Genomic DNA, 20,403 nt, shown 5'->3' on the forward strand with positions numbered 1-20,403 from the left:
AAAAGGCTTCTGAAATCAGACAACACCTTTCAAATTCTTATACTAACCTCTGGAGTTGGGCAACATGGCTTCTCCCCTTTCTAGGTCCCATGGCAGCCATCTTGCTGTTACTCACCTTTGGGTCCTGTATCTTTAACCTTCTTGTCAAATTTATTTCCTCTAGAATTGAGGCCATCAAGCCATAGATGGTCTTACAAATCCCAAATGAGCTCAGCTAACAACTTCTACCAAGGATCCCTGGACTGACTCACTGACTTTCACTGGCCTAGAGAGCTTCCCTCTGGAGGACACTACAACTGCAGGGCCCCTTCATTGCCCCTATCCAGCAGGAATTAGCTAGAGTGGTCATCACCCAAATTCCCAACAGCAGTTGGGGTGTCCTGTTTAGAGTGGGGATTGAGAGGTGACAATGTACTAGCAGCCCTCGCTTTCAGTGCCTCCTTGGCCTCAGCGTCCACTCTGGTGGCGCTTGAGGAGCCCTTCAGCCTGCTAGGGCACTGTGGGAGCCCCGCTCTGGGCTGGTCCAGGCGGGAACCGCCTCCCTCTGCTTGCAGGGAGGTGTGGAGGGAGAGGCACGGGTGGGAACCAGGGCTGCGTGTGGCGCTCCCAGGCCAGCGCAAGTTTCAGCGGGCGTGGGTGCGGGCTGGGGGGGGTCCCACACTCAGAGCAGCCAGCCGGCACCGCAGGCCCAGGGCAGTGAGGCGCTTAGCACCCGGGCTAGCAGCTGCAGAGGGTGCGCTGGATCCCCCAGCAGTGCCACCCACCAGCGCTGTGGTCAAGTTCTCACCGGGCCTCAGCCACCTTTCCATGGGGCAGGGCTTGGGACCTGCAGCCCACCATGTCCGAGTCCCCCTCCAGGTGGACTCCCGTGCAACCGGAGCCTCCTCCATGGGCGCCGCCCCCTGCTCCGTGGTGCTCGGTCCCATCAACCGCCTAAGGGCTGAGGTGTGCAGGCACTCAAGACTAGCGGGCAGCTCGGCCTGCAGCCCCTGTGCAGGATCCACTAGGTGAAGCCAATTGGGCTCCTGAGTCTAGTGAGGACTTGGAGAACTTTTATGTCTAGCTAAGGAATTGTAAATACACCAATCAGCACTCTTTGTCCAGCTCAGGGTTTGTAAATACACCAATCAGCACTCTGTGTCTGCGTCAAGGTTTGTAAATACACCAATTGGTACTCTGTATCTAGCTAACCTAGTGGGGACTTGGAGAACTTTTCTGTCTAGCACTCTGTGTCTAGCTCAAGGACTGTAAATGCATTAATCAGCACTCTGTCAAAACAGAACAATCAGCTCTCTATAAAATGGACTTATCAGCAGGATGTGGGCAGGGCCAGATAAGGGAATAAAAGCAGGCTGCCTGAGCCAACCAGCGGCAACCCGCTTGGGTCCCCTTCCACACTGTGGAAGCTTTGTTCTTTCACTCTTTGCAATAAATCTTGCTGCTGCTCACTCGTTGGGTCCACACTGCCTTTATGAGTTGTAACACTCATCACGAAAGTCTGCAGCTTCACTCCTGAAGCCAATGAGACCAAGAACCCACCGGGAAGAACAAACAACTCCAGATGTGCCGCCATTAAGAGCTGTGACACTCACCGCAAAGGTCTGCAGCTTCACTCCTGTCTGCAAAACCATGAACCCACCAGAAGGAAGAAGCTCTAGACACATCTGAACCTCTGAAGGAACAAACTCCGGACACACCATCTTTAAGAACTGTAGGCCGGGCGCGGTGGCTCACGCCTGTAATCCCAGCACTTTGGGAGGCCGAGATGGGCGGATCACGAGGTCAGGAGATAGAGACCATCCTGACTAACATGGTGAAACCCCGTCTCTACTAAAAAAAAAAAATACAAAAATTAGCCGGGCGCGGTGGCGGGCGCCTGTAGTCCCAGCCACACGGGAGGCTGAGGCAGGAGAATGGCGTGAACCCGGGAGGCGGAGCTTGCAGTGAGTGGAGATCGCGCCACTGCACTCCAGCCTGGGAAACAGAGCAAAGACCCCGCCTCAAAAAAAAAAAAAGAACTGTAACACTCACTGTGAGGGTCCACGACTTCATTCTTGAAGTCAGTGAGACCAAGAACCCACCAATTCTGGACACATATTGATAAAGAAAAGGCAATGAAGGGGGAAATCCAAAATACACATTTGAGAAGGTATTAGGAAACTTTTATCCTCAGCATTGCGTAAATAATTTCAACAAGACCCAAGAAAATGACATTCAAAGGAACACAGCTAGAGAAAGGATACTAGGATAAGAGGCAACAAAACCACCTTTCAAAAATCTGATTCAATGGTCACAGAATATACATAAAAAACGTGTTAAACTTAACACAAATATCTACTTTACTTACCCTGCTAAAAAGTAGGTGAGACAACACACATACCAGTTGCATGAGACAAATTAAATAAAATGGTGTTAGTGAAATACAAATAACTGACATGGTTAGTCAGTAACAGAAATTAGTCCATATTTTATCTTCTAGATTCTGGAGTCAGACTTTGTGGGTTCGACAAACTGGTGCTGTACTTCCTATGACAGTGGGCCAGCTACTTAAACTCCCTAATCCTAACTGCCCTCTTTTGTAAAATGGGAATAATACAAATTACTAGTGTAGTTAGGAGAATTAAATGACATAAAATTAAAATTAATCGCTATGTATTTCAAACAAAAATATGCGCAAAATATTTGGAGGACTATGAAATGTTTGGAATAGTGTTTGACACATAAGGCTTCTCAGTAAATATTTATGATAATAATTATTATTGAACCATCCATTAATCTTTATTAAACAGATCTATCTTCTGCCATCAAATACCTTAGAAATTCAATCAGACTTAGAGTACAATATGGTTTACATATATATACATACACAATCATTTTTTGAATTAGTGACTACTTAGAAAAGTTTATATCATTAAAAACTAAAACTATTCTTCAGAAAGTTCTTAGTAAGATCTTAGCATTCATTATATTGACAGAGAAATAAAGTCTTTAAAGTGAGCTAAAACACTGAGTATAAAAGCAATGAGAAAAATTATATTTACTTTTGGTTCAAAAATTTGTTAAGGTTTCAAAAACTATATTTTAGTTGAGGTACAGTTTACACATAGTAGAATGCACAGAATTTAAATGAATATTTTTATGCATTTTTACTTGACATGTCAGAGTTGTACATATACTGGGGTAAATGAGATATTTTCATACATATATACAATGCATAATTATCAAATCAGGGTTATTGGGATATCTATCACCACAAACATTTATCTTTTCTTTATGTTAGAAACATTACAATTCTTCACTTCTAGTTATTTTGAAATATAAAACAAGTCACAATTTCTACAATTATATTTAGTTATAATTAACGATATCTAAAATTCACTAACTGTACTATTGAATACTAGAACTTATTGCTTCTATCTAACGGTATTTCCATACTCATTAACCAACTTCTCTTCCCTTCCGTGCCTCTGGTAACCATCATTCTACTCTCTGCCTCTATATGATCCATGTCTTTAGCTCCCATTACATATGAGTGAGAACATACAATATTTGTTTTTCTATGCCTGGCCTATTTCACTTAATATAATCACCTACAGTTCCATCCATGCTCTGCAAATGATGAGATTTCATTCTTTTTATGGTTTAATAATATTCATATATATATACACACACACACACACACACACACACACACACATATACACCAAATTCTCTTCATTCACTTAGTGATGGACACTTAGGTTGATTTCGTATCTTGGCTACTGTGAGCATGTGAGTCTGATACCTCTTTCCTTTCTTTTGGACATATAGCCAGCAGTGGGATTCTTGGATCATACGGTAGTTCTATTTTTAGATTTTTCAAGGAATGTCCACAGTTTTCCATAATGGTTATGCTACTTTACACTCCTATCAACAGTCTATGAGTATTTCCCTTTCTCCAAATCCTCACTAACATTTGTTACTTTTTGTTTTTTTTTAAATTCTAGTTGGAGTGAGATGATATCTCATTGTGGTTTTATTTGCATTTCCCTGATGATTAGTACTGTTGAGCTTTTTTTTTTTTTTTTTTCCTTTTTTTCATATGCCTGCTAGCCATTTGTATGTCTTTTTTTGAGAAATATCTATCAGGTATTTTGCCCCTTTTTAATTCAGATTGTTTGTTTTCTTGGTATTGAGTTGTTTGAGTTCTTTATATATTCCGGTTTTGTCAGATAGCTAGTTTGCAAATATTTTCTTCCCTTTTGTGGGTTTTCTCTTCACTTCGCTAATTGTTTCCTTTCCTGTGCAGAAGCGTTTTGCCTTGATATATTCTCATTTGTCTATTTTTGCTTTCATTCCTTGAGTTTTTAAGGTCTTACCCAAAAGAATCTTTGTCCAGGCCAATGTCCTACAGCACTTCTCCAGTTTTCTTCTAGTAGTTGCAAAGCTTGAGATCTTACATTTAAGATTTTAATACATTTTAATTTGATTTTTGTATATGATAAAAAAATGAAATATAGTTTTGTTCTTTTGCATATGGATATCCAGTTTTCCTGGCATCAATTATTAAATATACTGTCCTTTGGCCAACGCAAAACTCCTTAGCAAAATACAAGCAAACAGAATTCAACAACATAAACCTGCCAAACACTAGTTATTGTTGTTGTATTATTGCTATTTTTCTTATTATTATTTTAAAGTATCTTAACTGTCAGAACATCTGGGTTTGAATTATGGCTTTAGCATATGCTCTTTCTTCAGTCTTGGTCAAGCTACTTCACCACTCTAATGTTTTGTATTCTTATCTATAAAGTATGTGAAAATTGTAACTGCTTCATGGAGCTATTGTGAAAATTAAATAAGAATATATACATCATTTTTTCTGCACTTACTGATATCCTCCAAACAACTGAATTCAATTAAACTCACTTTCCACATTGCTTCCTATTGTTAAACGCTAAGACTTCACCTTGTTTCCCCAGAATCTTTGACATCTCTTGTTAAATAACATCCTAATGCCTCTACATTCAGTTATCCTCTGCTTATTCAATTCAAATGCATTTTTCAAGTACTTCCTTTTCTGTAAATTATTTTCAGGGACCTGCAACCTACTATGGTCAGTTCCTTGATCTTGGAACGCCTACAAAAAGCATCATACATTGTAACACTTTGCTCTTTTTCAATTAATCAATATAGCTTACTTTTTTCTCCTCGACAACAGTGAAAACGAGTTTTTTGGTTTTTGAGATGGAGTCTCGCTCTGTCACCCAGGCTGGAGTGCAGTGGCACGATCTTGTCTCACTGCAACCTCCGCCTCCCAGGTTCACACCATTCTCCTGCCTCAGCCTCCCGAGTAGCTGGGACTACAGGCACCCGCCAACACGCCCAGCTAATTTTTTATTTTTATACTTTTAGTAGAGATGGGGTTTCACCATGTTAGCCAGGATGGTCTCGATCTCCTGACCTTGTGATCCACCGCCCCCTTGGCCTCCCAGAATGCTGGGATTACAGGTGTGAGCCACTGCACCCGGCCGAAAATGACTTTTTAAAAAAATCCAACAGAGCTTTTAAGCGAGTTTACATTTGGTAGTCAACTGAAAATTTGCTTACTAGATACACCATGTCAAACATCAAATTCAATTAGATTGTATAATATTTTTAGACTATGTCATTAGATGTCAGTACTTTGTTAAAAATTGTTTAAATTATATGTATATACAATATTTTATTAAAGTTATTTCTCTTTACCAAGACGTTTCTACCTATCTCTAATTTCCTTTGTGACTTTGACTACAGAAATGATAAAAATATTAAATGAGCTATCAAATGGAATACATGTAATAAACCAGTGTGAACATTAAAATATGGGAATGATTTATGTTCCTTCTACACATTTGTCACCAGTGATATAGAAGACTTTCCACAGACAGAAGAGCTTAGAGCAGTGTTCCTCGAGCTTGGTTGCATATTGAAATCACCTGAAGTGCTCTAACAATACCAATACCAGAATTCCAAATTCAGAGACCCCTATGTAATAGGATTGGCATACGACTTGGCAATAGGATATTTAAAAGTTAGCCAGATGATTTTCATAAGCAATGAGGAATGAAAAATACTGGTTAAGGACTACTCTCCATTTAGAATCCTCCCCAGTTCACTTTTCTTTCACTTTGCTTTAGAAACTTGCTGCCTGCCTGGATGAATTTAAAGCCATTCATCTAAGCACTCTTTTGCTGTCACCAACAGCATCTTTGGCACATATATGCAAGTAAGGATTATAAAGTGGTTTTATTTTCAAAACTGTTTTCTGAAAGTATCTTTCTGTAATTTTGGTAGGCAGTAATATTACTCACATATATTAGACATAAGATAATAACTAAAATATTAGCCTGGCAAGAGAGGAAAGAAGGGAAAAGAAAAGAAAAACAGATAGGTACATTAACTATAAATGAGAGCTACAGTTTCAAGTTATATGTACCTGATTGATGGCTCCCAGATCATCAGCAAAGCCATTTACTTCTGATAGAAGCAGAGATATAATAGATTTTCTCAACAAGCGGCAGCTTCCCAGGGTTACCAGACTCTGAGAGACATAACGCTGCACCTGAAACTAAAGATAAAAATGAGTAAGTTTCCGTATTCCATCAAGTCAAATCAAAATGTATTTTCTAAGACGTTACTACTGAGCTAAATGCTGTGAGGAGTATAAAAAGTATCAACGTAATTCTGGGTCAGTCTCAAGCACAATCATAAAGTACAAAAATTATAATATTATAGGCTCTAAGATTTTCTATAGCAGTTAATATTTTGAAACATGAAACAGGGTGCTAAAATGGAAGCTTTAGTTGAAGTAGCAAAAGATAATAGTTTAGATAATAGGCTATATACAAAATGAATAAAGGAGATGATAAATCAAGATATTTAAGCTCTTACCTTTTAGATAGATTAGCTAGATAAATGATAGATAGGTCATCTATCATCCTTTTTGGTACCAGGGACCAGTTTTGTGGAAGACAATTTTTCCATGGAAGGGGGGCAGGGTGAATCGTTTTGAGATGAAACTGTTCCATGTCAGATTATCACTCACAAGATTCTCATAAGGAGTGTGCAACCTAGATCCCTCACATGCACAGTTCACAATAGGGTTTGCACTTCTATGAGAATCTAATGCCACATCTGATCTGACAGGAGGGGAAGCTCAGGAGGTAACGCTAGCTCCCCTGCTGCTCACTTCCTGCTATGTGGCCTGGTTTCTAACAGGCCATGGACCAATACTGGTCCGCGGCCTGGTGGCTGGGGATCCCTGGATTATAGAGTTGAAGAGAAACGTCTATTAAGTTAGATAGTGAAAATGCTTACCATAGTGACAGGCACCTAGTAAGTGCTCAATAAGTGAAATGTTATAATTTAGGATGACAATACAAGAGCATTCATGGCTATATAACATGAATTTAGTTCACTGAACCTTGAAAAGTTAAATACTATAAATAAAATATATTTTTCCAGAGTTAATATAATCCTATTGGAGAAGATTGCTGAGAAGAGAATTTCATCATAAAGAGCTATTCCATAGTATATCTAAGAACTGTTTCTCCCCGACATGACCGAAGTTCATACAAAGACTATATAACCATTAATGTGGTTCAAAATTACATGAATATTATTAAAACAATCTCTATTCTTCCTTATATTTTAATTGACACTTACCCTTTTGTAAATACAGTGGAATTTTTTCGAAAGGCTGACATGGAAACCAAGACTGACAACAATATTATACGTGAGGCTACTGTGGACCAAATCATGGGAGGACACACTCAACGCACATGATAATCTTTTTCTTTCACATCTTTCTGTATTTCACAAGCTGGGGAACTAGAAGTAATTCTTCCCAGATTACTCTGCAGTTAGGATTTTGGATGTGAGTTCTGCCAATTAAAAGTACTCATTTGAGCCCTTGATTTAGAAATGCACTACCAAGGAAAAGAAGTAGGTACAGTACAGGGCACATATTTTGTTGCTACAGATAGCAGCTGAGGTGTCAGAGTTCTGGCTCATCCCACAGCTGTTTCAGAGTTACCTAATTATATAGGTTATTATTATTATTATTCTGAGACGGAGTCTTGCTCTGTCGCCCAGGCTGGAGTGCAGTGGCGCGATCACCGCTCACTGCAAGCTCCGCCTCCCGGGTTCACGCCATTCTCCTGCCTCAGCCTCCCAATGTAGCTGAGACTATAAGCGCCAGCAACCACACCCGGCTAATTTTTTGTATTTTTAGTAGAGACGGGGTTTCACCATGTTAGCCAGGATGGTCTCAATCTCCTAACCTCGTGATCCGCCCGCCTCGGCCTCCCAAAGTGCTGGGATTACAGGCGTGAGCCACCGCGCAGGGCCTATGCAGGTTCTTTTAATCACAATAGAAGTAGCAGCTACCTTGGTTGCCCAGTGGTTTAGGGAATTATTCCTGTAAATGTAGCATTCCCAAAGGTATTTTGACCTATATGTTTACCTAGAGGATTCACAAACCTTAGTGCCACATTAGTCTTGAAATATGAATGAAATGGGTAGAAATTCTTATCATTTTCCTAATTAATTTCCCTACATTAACTGTGCAGAAGATAGGAGAAACTTGGAGAAGAGCCGTGAATTATTATGAAGTTAATTAGGTATGTTTCCAATTACACAGTTCTGTTGTTCTAGAAGTAGTTATTTTCTGGAAGGATCAACACTGCCCCTGACACTCGTTAGGTAGAGCCCTGGATTCTTCAGAAGTTTGTGGGTCTAATGAATGTAGAAATACTCCCTCTAAAGTGAAAAAACAAGTTGCTTTAGTATGTATTTACTATCACTAAGAAAAAGATACAACGCTTGATAGGCCTTTGTGAATTCTGGAGACAACATATTACCATTTGGTTTATCACTTGGAAGCATATTTCAAGTAAATCATAAGGCTGTACACTTTGAGAAGGGGCCGGAGTAGTATATAAAGATCTCCAGCTGGTCTAAGTTGGGAAATAAGCAGCTCTGTCCTTTGGATATCATTATCAGGAAGATCCAATGTGCTTGGAGTTGATCAGAATATTATGTGGAGTCTGTAGCCTACTCTAATTAGAAAATCAAAAAGGAGGGACCCTGGGTATAGAACAAAGTCATATCTTTCTTGTCAAGTAAACATTATTCTCTATAGAAAATAAAAATTTACATATGTTATTTAACCCTGCCATAAACTGTGTCTGCCTGATTGTAGGACACCAAGTAAGTGCATATCCAGAACTACTCATTTGAATGAGGTGCTATATAAATTTAAGTATGCACAACAATACTCCATCAAGTAGCCATAGTATAAATAAAACTAGGATCAAGTGAAAACTAAAAGCAGAAGTGGGTGTTGTTTGATCACTCAGTACTTATAGTTCTAACTGGTAGACCTCCTCTTATAAGGTTGAGGTACTGTTCAATAGTAGGGAATTTATATTCCCAGCTAGTGGCCAATATATGATGCTCCTTCTCCCACATGAGTTTCAGGGTGGATGAATAAACTGCATGCACAGAGTATAGATTATAACTGAAGACACTCCTCTAACAGCATACCACAGCACTTAACCCTACTATAATGTTTTTTAAACAATTAATTTGAACCAAAGCTTAAAAATCAAATTTTAGATTATGCAAGAACTGGAGAGACACATACTGTGAGTAGCAGATCAAGATGATTCAAATAAACTCTCTAAACTAAAACAATGAGTCCCAAATAAGTAAAATGCAATAAAGACATATATATGTTATGTCTATTTAAATTCCTATAACCTGTTGAAAACAAGAATCAAAATTATAGATATTTAAAACATCTCCTACCTACTAAGCACTTATCCAGATTTAAGCTAAAGATAATTAATATCCAAAAGCCACAAGAAGGGATGGTGGGCACCTTCACAAAGGTCCTTGTATTTCCTATGAAAGTATCTCCTGTGGGCTTGGAGATGGGGCAGGCAGTGATTTCTGTTAGACTGTAATGTGGGAAATGACTTGTTCACACCAATGTGATTCTTTTGAGAATCTGGAAAGCTGTGGGGCCCTCCCTAACAACCTTTATTAACAGCCATCTGTAAGTATGTAGAGCAAATTGTGCCTATTTATGACCAACTTCTCAAAGGCACCTGCTTAATAAACAGAATTTCATTTCCTTATCATTGGGGAGTGGATGATATTTGAATAGATGTAAAAAAATAAGAAGAAGAACATAATATTTTGTGAGGTCAAAAGAATGTGGGGGGCTGTAGAAACCATATCCCTTCTGATTTTATAAAAATCATTTTTATTATTGAGTCACTGACATTTGTTTAAAGATGTACACACATTGCTAATATCAGATACATCAAATTATAAGAGAATAACGAAAAAAGATGAGTGCCACAAGCTCACAACTGAATTCTGTAAAATAAAATTTAACAAAAAAAGTTGAGATCAAAGGTACATAATTATCACTGAAAAAGTGAACAAGTGATAGAGATTGATTATATGGAAGGACTATCTATGGATGCATGTTAGAATGAGGAACGATTCTTTTTCTATGATATCTATTTGTACAGCCCTACTAATGAAAGAAATAAAATTAAACCAACTAATTATGTCTATTGGAACAATGTGAACTAAGAATTTAGGCGAAAGACTTGGTATACTACATCAAGTATCCCAATAACAATGATAATAACATTCCCTTTCTTTTCTTAATGTGAAGAAACTGAGAATCAGGAACATTAAAGTCACTTGTAAGGGGTAGAGTCCAAAGTTAGACCTAGATCTTTTTTTTTTACTTGAATTTCTAATATATTTGATGCTTATAAAGTAAAACATAAAGAACTTACAGGATAAAACAGCAATAAATGAGAATATAATAATATCAATATTTATATAAGACAATTTATTAAGCATCTACTTTGCATTATGTACAGTACTTACTGCTTACATATACTGTATCATTTAATCCTAACCATGAGACTATGAGAAAGTTTAATCTCAAACTAAATACTAAGGAGCCATACTTTAAAGAGAGTAAGTTAACTTGTTCAAAGTTAGATTAAAAATAGACATAAGAATACATGTAGTGACTTTGGGAGGCCAGGCAGGTGGATCACCTGAGGTCAGAAGTTCCAGACCAGCCTGGCCAACATGGTGAAACCCCATCTCTACTAAAAATACAAAAATTAGTTGGGCATGGTGGTGCATACCTGTAATCCCAGCTACTCGGGAGGCCGAGGCAGGAGAATAGCTTTAACCCAGGAGGTGGAGGTTGCAGTGTGCCGAGCTCATGCCACTTCACTCCAGCCTGGGCAACAGTGCAAAACTCCATCCAAAAAAAAAAAAAGACTTGTGCTGTTTATCAACCCATTGCATACCCAAATGTATCATATCTCAAATTCTCTTAAGGGATAAAAACTTTGAGAGGTCATATGGGATCCATAAAAAGTGCTGAACCACTTGCCAGATTTAAAAAATTACTAATTACTACTCTGAATTAAGAAAACACAACTATTACACTGCACCATCAACCTCTGTAACAGGCCAGCACTGTAAGCAAGCTGGACAGTAAGACAAAGAGACACAGAGACCCAGGGACAGATAGTATCATGCATAAATGTTGGTGGCTGACACAGTAATGCCATTAATGTGTTTCCTACTTTCTGAAGCATCCAGAATTATGTGTCAACCTCTTTATTTTCCTATTATTCTATAATGAATATGTATTGCCTAAACCAAGAAATAACTCTCTGCTTAAAGCAAGAATAAAACAAACCAACCAACCCTAGATGTCATTTGTGGGAAGTTTGGAAAATAACAAAGTACAAAAACCCTCTTTGCAGAAATGCTACAAGTGTGCCTATAAAACTTTAGAAATAACCAAAACGTCTAGCAACCATAGCTATTAATATAGATCCAGCTTCTCACAGTAGAAATGACACAACAGGCAAGCAATTAGTGGCTAAAATGTCCAGAGAAATGACCACTGGAATTAACCTACATGTTAACTAAAGAAGAAAGAGAGAGCCTGTTATCCCACTGTCCCTCTAAGAACAGAGCAGCTCCAATGTGTGATGTAGAACAAAAGCTGTTTTACAAAATTCTTAAAATTTCAGTGCACTTAGAGTGAAGGTAAATGCTTCAATCTCAATTGAAAGTCAAAAGAAACAACGTTCAAAGGCTCTCGCTCACATAGAAAATATATATACTATAAAAACACATAGTTTAGAGTAAAAATTTCTGCTGTAATTAATTACATAAAATGTTGTTTTAAAAATAATTAGATGTGTTAAGATTCCCTACAAGGGAAGAGATTATTCCTGAAAATGGCATAATTCTAAAGAATAGGACAAAACAAAATTAAAGCTATAAGTTGAAATTAGTTATGTATTCATTCATTCTTTATAGCAAATATTGAATATTGAATGTAATCTATATGCCAGTGACTCAGCTAGTCCCTATTATCACTTAGAATTAAAAAAATAAAATAAAATAAAATAAAATAACATTACTTTTGCTTCAGTAGTTACTTCTGCTTATTCTGGGGCTCAGGCCTGTAATCCCAGCACTTTGGGAGGCTGAGGCGGGCAGATCATGAAGTCAGGAGATCAAGACCATCCTGGCTAACACAGTGAGACCCTGTCTCTACTAAAAATAAAAAGAAATTAGCCAGGAGTGGTGGCGGGCCCCTGTATTCCCAGCTACTCAGGAGGCAGATATTGCAGTGAGCCAAGATCCTGCTACTGGACTCCAGCCTGGGCGACACAGTGAGACTGTCTCAAAAAAAGAAAAAAAAAAAAAAAGGTATCAAAATGCAATCCAACTTACCATGATCTGAAAGGTACTTTTCAAAAAGTTAAAAACATTTACTCTCATACAAATTTAGAATTAACAAACGTCAATGATGTATTTATAGCATCAATGAGGGTAAAAAACATTTGAGGAACTGAATTTTGAATTTTTTAAAAAAAGTTGAATTAGACCATTACGTTAGACACAAAACTGGTTAATATCTTACATGATAAATCCTTACCATAACCTCAGGACTTAATTTCTACTGTACAAGAATCATTTACATCTATATTTTCGAGGGATCTACAGGTTAATATGAAACTTCACAGGGTCAGGGCCCTGCCAAATTACATTCCTCTAGAAATTTAAGTAATAATTAGGTTGTCCTGTTAGATGAAGCCCCAGTAATGTCACTGACCGGACAATCAATCAACCTTTGCCTTATTTCCAGAATTTGATAGTATATCTTAACATTACATAAATCAGTAAATTTTAATGTATTGCAGAATTCATAAGAAAGAAAGAGAGGTCCTCAATGGTCAAAAGAAAAGCAAAAATATAAACAGATATAACATTAAATCAGACAATAAACTTTCAGAAAAAGAGTAAGTTGGGGTTGCTCTGCTGGCAAAAAGCACCATCAGCACAAAATTTTCAAATAAGACTTTGGCCTTTATTAAGTAGGAGAGAGACTAACATTTCTAAGATGAAGCCTAAAGGACTATAGTATTAATGAAATGTAAACTGGTAAAGATCTAATGTGCCAGCACAAATAACCCCCAATGGTGTTTCATTCTTACTGCCCAGGCTGGAATGCAATGGCGCAATCTCAGCTCACCACAACCTCTGCCTCCTGGGTTCAAGTGATTCTCCTGCCTCGGCCTCCTGAGTAGCTGGGATTACAGGCATGTGCCACCATACCCAGCTAATTTTGAATTTTTAGTAGAGACGGGGTTTCTCCACGTTGGTCAGGCAGGTCTCGAACTCCCGACCTCAGGTGATCCGCCTGCCTTGGCCTCCCAAAGTGCTGGGATTACAGACATGAGCCACCGTGCCCAGCCAGTAGCACTATTAATAGTCACCTTTAAGAATCTGCAAATCCAGCCATATCTACATTGGGTCTGCAACAAGGAAACCACATGCTGAGAGATGAAGCTAATGTTTTTTTTCTGGCAACTGCAAGATGCAAATACAAAACCACTCTTGAGGAAAACACTCTCAGTTCAGGTTTTCAGAATTCTTATAGACTAAGTTCAGACAAATATGGGTTAATAATAAAAGTTGACCAATTAAACTTGAAATCTGTTAAATAATAATTTTTTTTTTTTAAATTGGACCCTCAAAGACTTCAGACCTTAATTACACTTATCTGATACAGAGTACAGAATAACTATAAATGGAATGACAGGAAGTCTGAGAAAAATAAAAATATCAAAAAAGAAATAAAAACATTAAAATTTAAAACTCAGTGAATGAAATAATATACAAATTAGTTACAACTAAAGAGAAAGGGCAATAAACTGGAAAATGTACATAGAGAAATCATCCATAATATTGGAAAGAGAAATGATGTGCATGCAATATGTGAGTAGAGGTTAAGAGACATAGAGAATAGAAGAAGAAGATATAGTATCTTTAAATATAGTTCAAAAAAAGAAACAGAAAAAACTAAGAGAGACTACTGAAGAATAAATAATATGGGAAAAAATAAAGGAAGAAAGTTTTTTAGGCCTAAGAAACAACAAGAATTCATAGAGGAAAGAAGTATAATGTATACTAACAGAAAAGACCAATTAGACTGACAACATAATAGCAACAATAAAAGCCATATATCTTTGATCTAGTATTTTCAAACTACTGTGACAAAATATGTATTAACTTATAATTGTGTGACCACGAGAACTATCCTTCAAGAACAAAGAGAAAATAAGACATCTTCAATGTATAAATATGAGTTTATTTTAACACTGATAGAAACATACTAAAGGGATAGAAAAAAGAAAACAGGCCAGGCACAGTGGCTCACGCCTGTAATCCCAGCACTTTGGGAGGCCGAGGCAGGCGGATTGCCTGAGGTCAAGGGTTCAAGACCAGACTGGGCAACATGGTGAAACCCCTTCTCTACTAAAATACAAAAAATTAGCCAGGCAGGCGTGGTGGCGGGCGCCTGTAGTCACAGCTACTCAGGAGGCTGAGGCAGGAGAACTGCTTGAACCTGGGAGGTAGAGGTTGCAGTGAGCCAAGATCGCGCCACTGCCCTCCAGCCTGGGTGACAGAGCAAGACTCCATCTCAAAAAAAAAAAAAAAAAAAAAGGAAAGAAAAAGAAAACTAGTCCCAGGAGTCTCTTTGTGTTTGATATTCTGAAGAGGTCTGCTTCCCTTTTCTTATGTCTATTTATTTTAAAGTTTTAAAATACCTACATTTGTATTTTATTTTAGTTTCTATCAAAACAACCCATATCCTGATACTGACACTGCCAAGTATACAGTGATAAAAGGAAAACCATTCAGAAAAAAATAAGATTTAGGCCTTCGGAAAGCTTACAATAAAAACCAAACTCACAGTTAATCAGCACATGAAAAAAATAAATGAAGAAAAGAAAGAAAAGCAGGTGCACGTAAAAGTAAGATACTGTAAAAGCTAAAAGTTCTTGAAGAAGAAAACAGAAATAGATCAGAACCAATCCTCAAAGCTGTTCCAAGTAAAGGACTCTCCCTTGGAACCAACAAAAGATCAGACAGAGGACACAGAAGGAATTCTTTAGGTTCCAAATAAAACTGACATACTAAATCCAACACCAAGATATACATCTAGGCGATATTAAATCACAAATAAAAAGAAAGGCCTTTATTACTTCCTAAGAAATTAGCTGTTGGGCCTCTTTAATAAAGGAAAGGTATCTGCCAAATTCCAGTCCTAAAGTATTTTCTACATCATCGATTAATGTTTCCACTGGGTGAAGGAAAGGACAGAGTGAAGAAAACTCTGGGTGAAAAGAAAGAGCTTAGGGTATCACTTAGGGATGTTAGTTATAAAACTCTAATCAGATTAAAGTAAATCAGGGGTAGTTTTTAAATTCTAGGAATATTCCCTAAAATAATACCAATTATCATTAGGTTTCTGGTCCAATAATGATTTCTCTCAGTTTTGAGCAGTAAAATGAATGAAAGAAAACATTACCTCTACAGAAATGTTAAACTGGTAGCACAAATAATAACTAAAGTGAAAAAAAAGATCATTCAGAAAAAAATCCATTAAGTATGACAAAAAAGAGTTAATGGTGCTAGTCAAAAAATATTTAAATCAGTTAAAACAATAATGAGTTCAAAATAGATTAATAGCAAAACATATGAATAGCTAATTGACAGAGAAATGTAAGTACATATATAAAATTCTCTACCACAAAATAACCAAATTAAAATTAACATATCACTTTATACTTATTAAATTAGAACAGAATATTGAAATAATGTAAAAGAAAAAAAGTACGGTATATCTACATTTAAATTTTATTTTCTTAAAAAAGCTAAATATCAGGCTGGGTGTGGTGGCTTACACCTATAATCCCAGAACTTTGGGAAACCAAGAGGATTACTTGAAGCTAGGGTCAAGACCAGCCAGAGCAACATAGTGAGACCCTATCTCTACAAAACACACAAATAAAAATAAAACAGCTGGGTGTGATGGTGCACACCTATGTGCACTGAGGCTTGAAGATTGTTTGACCCCAGGAGCTCAAAGCTGCAGTAAGTACGCTATGACTGTGCCACTGTACACCAGCCTAGGTGACAGAGCAAGACCCTGTCACTATTAAAAACAAAATACCTAAATATCCAACAATGTAACAATGTACAAATAGGTAAAATTAGGTTAAATCTACTAACAAATACCACAAATCACAACATTAAAATTATGTAATAACACAGAATACTTACAGTATAATATAGTAAAAAAAATGTGAAATATAATGTTGTAAGAAAAGCAAGTGGTGGTTTTAAAACAGGTTTAAAAATTTGTGTAAAAAAGACCAGGAAAAGAAACTTTTAAAGTTTCCAAAGCAGCAAGATTGTGAAAATCAATTCAATTTAATTTTCGACTTCTACTGGTGTTGATGTTTCTGTGTAAAAAACTAGAAAAGGTAAATTTCAGAAATCAATTAGACTGATATAAATATAGATCATACACCATTATACTTCTAATGGGACACACTTTTTTTACCTTATAAAAAGATATGCAAAATAAGGCTTCTATTTTGAAAGATTCTCTACCACTTTTCAGATATAATCTAAAAGAAAATTAGATATAAAATAATTTCCAAAGATGTTCATTTTAAACACTGATTGTCAATTAAAAACTTACAGTAATTACCAAAACAGGCTATGCAGCAATGTAAATTTTTCAGACTAATAGTGTAGATGATAACAACAACAACAAAAAGAAACAAAATTAAAAAATGCAGAAAACACAAAACTAGTTCTAATTTAATGCCACACTGAAAAACTGTCCAATGGTTTGTTTTATAGATTCTAATTGGTAGGTTTGCACACACTGGCTAAAATCTCTGCAGTACGTGAGCAATGCAGCTCAAGATGCTGCCAAAAAAAAACAATGGACAGTGAGCAGAAAGAAGACATTGCCTAAGTGAGTGACACAAGGATTGAGAGATGTCGGATGTAAAACATGAAATACAAAATTTCTCGCCTCATGTTACCTAACACCTGGGCCCTAAAAGACACTTTTCTTTCATTGCTCAGTCCTATTTAGGGAAGAAAAGAAAGAGGATAGAAAAGTAAAACACTAGAACAAGATTTTTTTTAATGACATTGTATTAAAAATTATAACATCACATTGTACCCCATAAATATATGCAATTATAATTTTTAGTATATAGTAAAAATAAAAAATAAAAATTGAGAGTAGGATTAGAGAAATAACAATAGATGTTAAAGTCTATAAAAGCTAAATTAATTATCACTTTGTGGCACATGGCAAACTTCATTTGAGATGACACAGATATGGGGAATGAAAAGGGCATGAAGTTCAGAGACGACCCAACTAATCATCAATGATAATCAGAACTCAGGTCAGCAGAAGTTTACACATAAAGATCTCCCTACAACTCACTATCAGGCAACAAAGGTCACCCTGGATATTACAGATGAAATCCAGATGATCCTGAACTCAAGGATGCTCCTCGCAACTCAGGAAACTTCACTATCTCTATCCTGACAGTACCATGCATGCTTGTGAAACAGCAAGTATGCATGGTACTGTGAAGAACAAGTTCTACCAAGTTTCTGCTTTCCAGGGCCTTATTTGAACCTAACCTATAAAGTAGAAAAAAATTCTGCCCTTAATACCTATTATATATTCTCTTTATGCAGTACCTCGGAGATACCAAGAATAATGTGTATATAGTAAGAATAGAATGTAGCTACAGGTAAAATGCTGGCAAGCGTGAATATTTAGGAAACTAAAAACAAAAACAACACACACACACACACACACAAAATAGTGTCATCCAACAATGAATGCAGGATGAATTACAGCTTCATTCAATGACTGGATCTTAACAGATATATGTCTTAACAGACACGACATTGAGCAAAGCCCTGCAAGTTACTAAAGAATATTTATGTTGTAATTCATTTTACAAAAAGTTCAAAAAAAAGACAAAGCTGAATTATGTTCTTGAAAAACACATATATAGGTAATATTACTACTTTTAAAAAGAAAAGTACTAACATACAAGTCAGGCATTCAGTATGTTCAACAATGGGTTTTCCAATAAGAAGAAATTGCTGTCTGTAACAACTTCCCTGTGTTAGGAAAGGGAATTCCCTGAATGCTTGCGCTTTCCGGGTGATGACAAACCTGCACGTTATGCACATGTACCCTAGAACTTAAGTATAATAATAATAATAAATAAATAAATAAAATTAAAAAAAAAAAGAGTGAAAGGAAATGAAGAAAGCCTCCAAGAAACATGGGACTATGTGAAAAGACCAAATCTGTGTCTGATTGGTATACCTCACAGTGACAGGGAGAATGGAACCAATTTGGAAAACACTCTTCAGGATATTATCCAGGAGAACTTCCCCAACCTAGTAAGGCAGGCCAACATTCAAATTCAAGAAATACAGAGAACAGCACAAACATACTTCTCGAGAAGAGCAACTCCAAGACACATAATTGTCAGATTCACCAAAGTTGAAATGAAGGAAAAAATGTTAAGGGCAGCCAGAGAGAAAGGTCGGCTTACACACAAAGGGAAGAGCATGAGACTAACAGCGGATCTCTCGGCAGAAACTCTACAAACTAGAAGAGAGTGGGGGCCAATGTTCAACATTCCTAAGAAAAGAATTTTCAACCCAGAATTTCATATCCAGTCAAACTAAGTTTCATGAGTAAAGGAGAAATAAAATCCTTTACAGACAAGCAAATGCTTAGAGAATTTGTCACCACCAGGCCTGCCCTACAAGAGCTCCTGAAGGAAGCACTAAACATGGAAAGGAACAACCGGTACCAGCGACTGCAAAAACATGCCAAAATGTAAAGATAATCAATGCTACGAAGAAACCGCATCAAATAACAAGCAAAATAATCAGCTAACATTATAATGACAGGATCAAGTTCACACATAACAATATTAACCTTTAATGTAAATAGGCTAAATGCTCCAATTAAAAGACACAGACTGGCAAATTGGATAGAGTCAAGACCCATCAGTTTGCTGTATTCAAGAGACCCATCTCACGTGCAGAGACACAAATAGGCTCAAAATAAAGGGATGCAGGAAGATCTACCAAGCAAATGGAAAACAAAAAAAGACAGGGGTTGCAATCCTAGTCTCTGATAAAACAGACTTTAAACCAACAAAGATCAAAAGAGATAAAGAAGGCCATTACATAATGGTACAGGGATCACTTCAACAAGAACTAACTATCCTAAATATATATGCACCCAATAAGGAGCACCCAGATTCATAAAGCAAGTCCTTAGAGATCTACAAAGATTCCCTCTGAAAACCAGCACAAGACAAGGATGCCCTCTCTCACCACTCCTATTCAAAATAGTGTTGGAAGTTCTGGCCAGTGCAATCAGGTAGGACAAAGAAATAAAGGTTATTCAATTAGGAAAAGAGGAAGTCAAATTGTCCCTGTTTGCAGATGACATGATTGTATATTTAGAAAACCCCATCGTCTCAGACCAAAATCTCCTTAAGCTGATAAGCAACTTCAGCAAAGTCTCACGATACAAAATCAATGTACAAAAATCACAAGCATTCCTATACACCAATAACAGACAAACAGAGAGCCAAATCATGAGTGAACTCCCATTCACAATTGCTTCAAAGAGGATGAAATACCTAGGAACCCAACTTACAAGGGATGTGAAGGACCTCTTCAAGGAGAACTACAAACCACTGCTCAATGAAACAAAAGAGGACACAAACAAATGAAAGAATATTCCAAGCTCATGGATAGGAAGAATCAATATCATGAAAATGGCCATACTACTCAAGGTTATTTATAGATTCAATGCCATCCCCATCAAGCTACCAATGACTTTCTTCACAGAATTGGAAAGAACTGCTTTAAAGTTCATATGGAACC

At 37.1% G+C, this 20,403-nt stretch overlaps 1 protein-coding gene across 1 annotated transcript in view; it reads right to left on the reverse strand.

Moving 5' to 3' along the window:
* Positions 1-6,457: 6,457 nt before the first annotated feature.
* Positions 6,458-20,403, reverse strand: part of MEI4 (meiosis-specific 4 homolog (S. cerevisiae)) — a gene marked incomplete at its 3' end in the record, with an annotated part of 122,352 nt that continues 108,406 nt past the window's right edge. Inside the window, exon 3 of the mRNA XM_011995094.1 lies at positions 6,458-6,589. Within this exon, the coding sequence (XP_011850484.1) occupies positions 6,458-6,589 (132 nt within the window). The remainder of the gene's footprint in view (positions 6,590-20,403) is intronic.

This window comes from Mandrillus leucophaeus, unplaced genomic scaffold (genome assembly GCF_000951045.1).
Source record: "Mandrillus leucophaeus isolate KB7577 unplaced genomic scaffold, Mleu.le_1.0 Scaffold1120, whole genome shotgun sequence".
In the NCBI taxonomy this organism is placed as follows: domain Eukaryota; kingdom Metazoa; phylum Chordata; class Mammalia; order Primates; family Cercopithecidae; genus Mandrillus; species Mandrillus leucophaeus.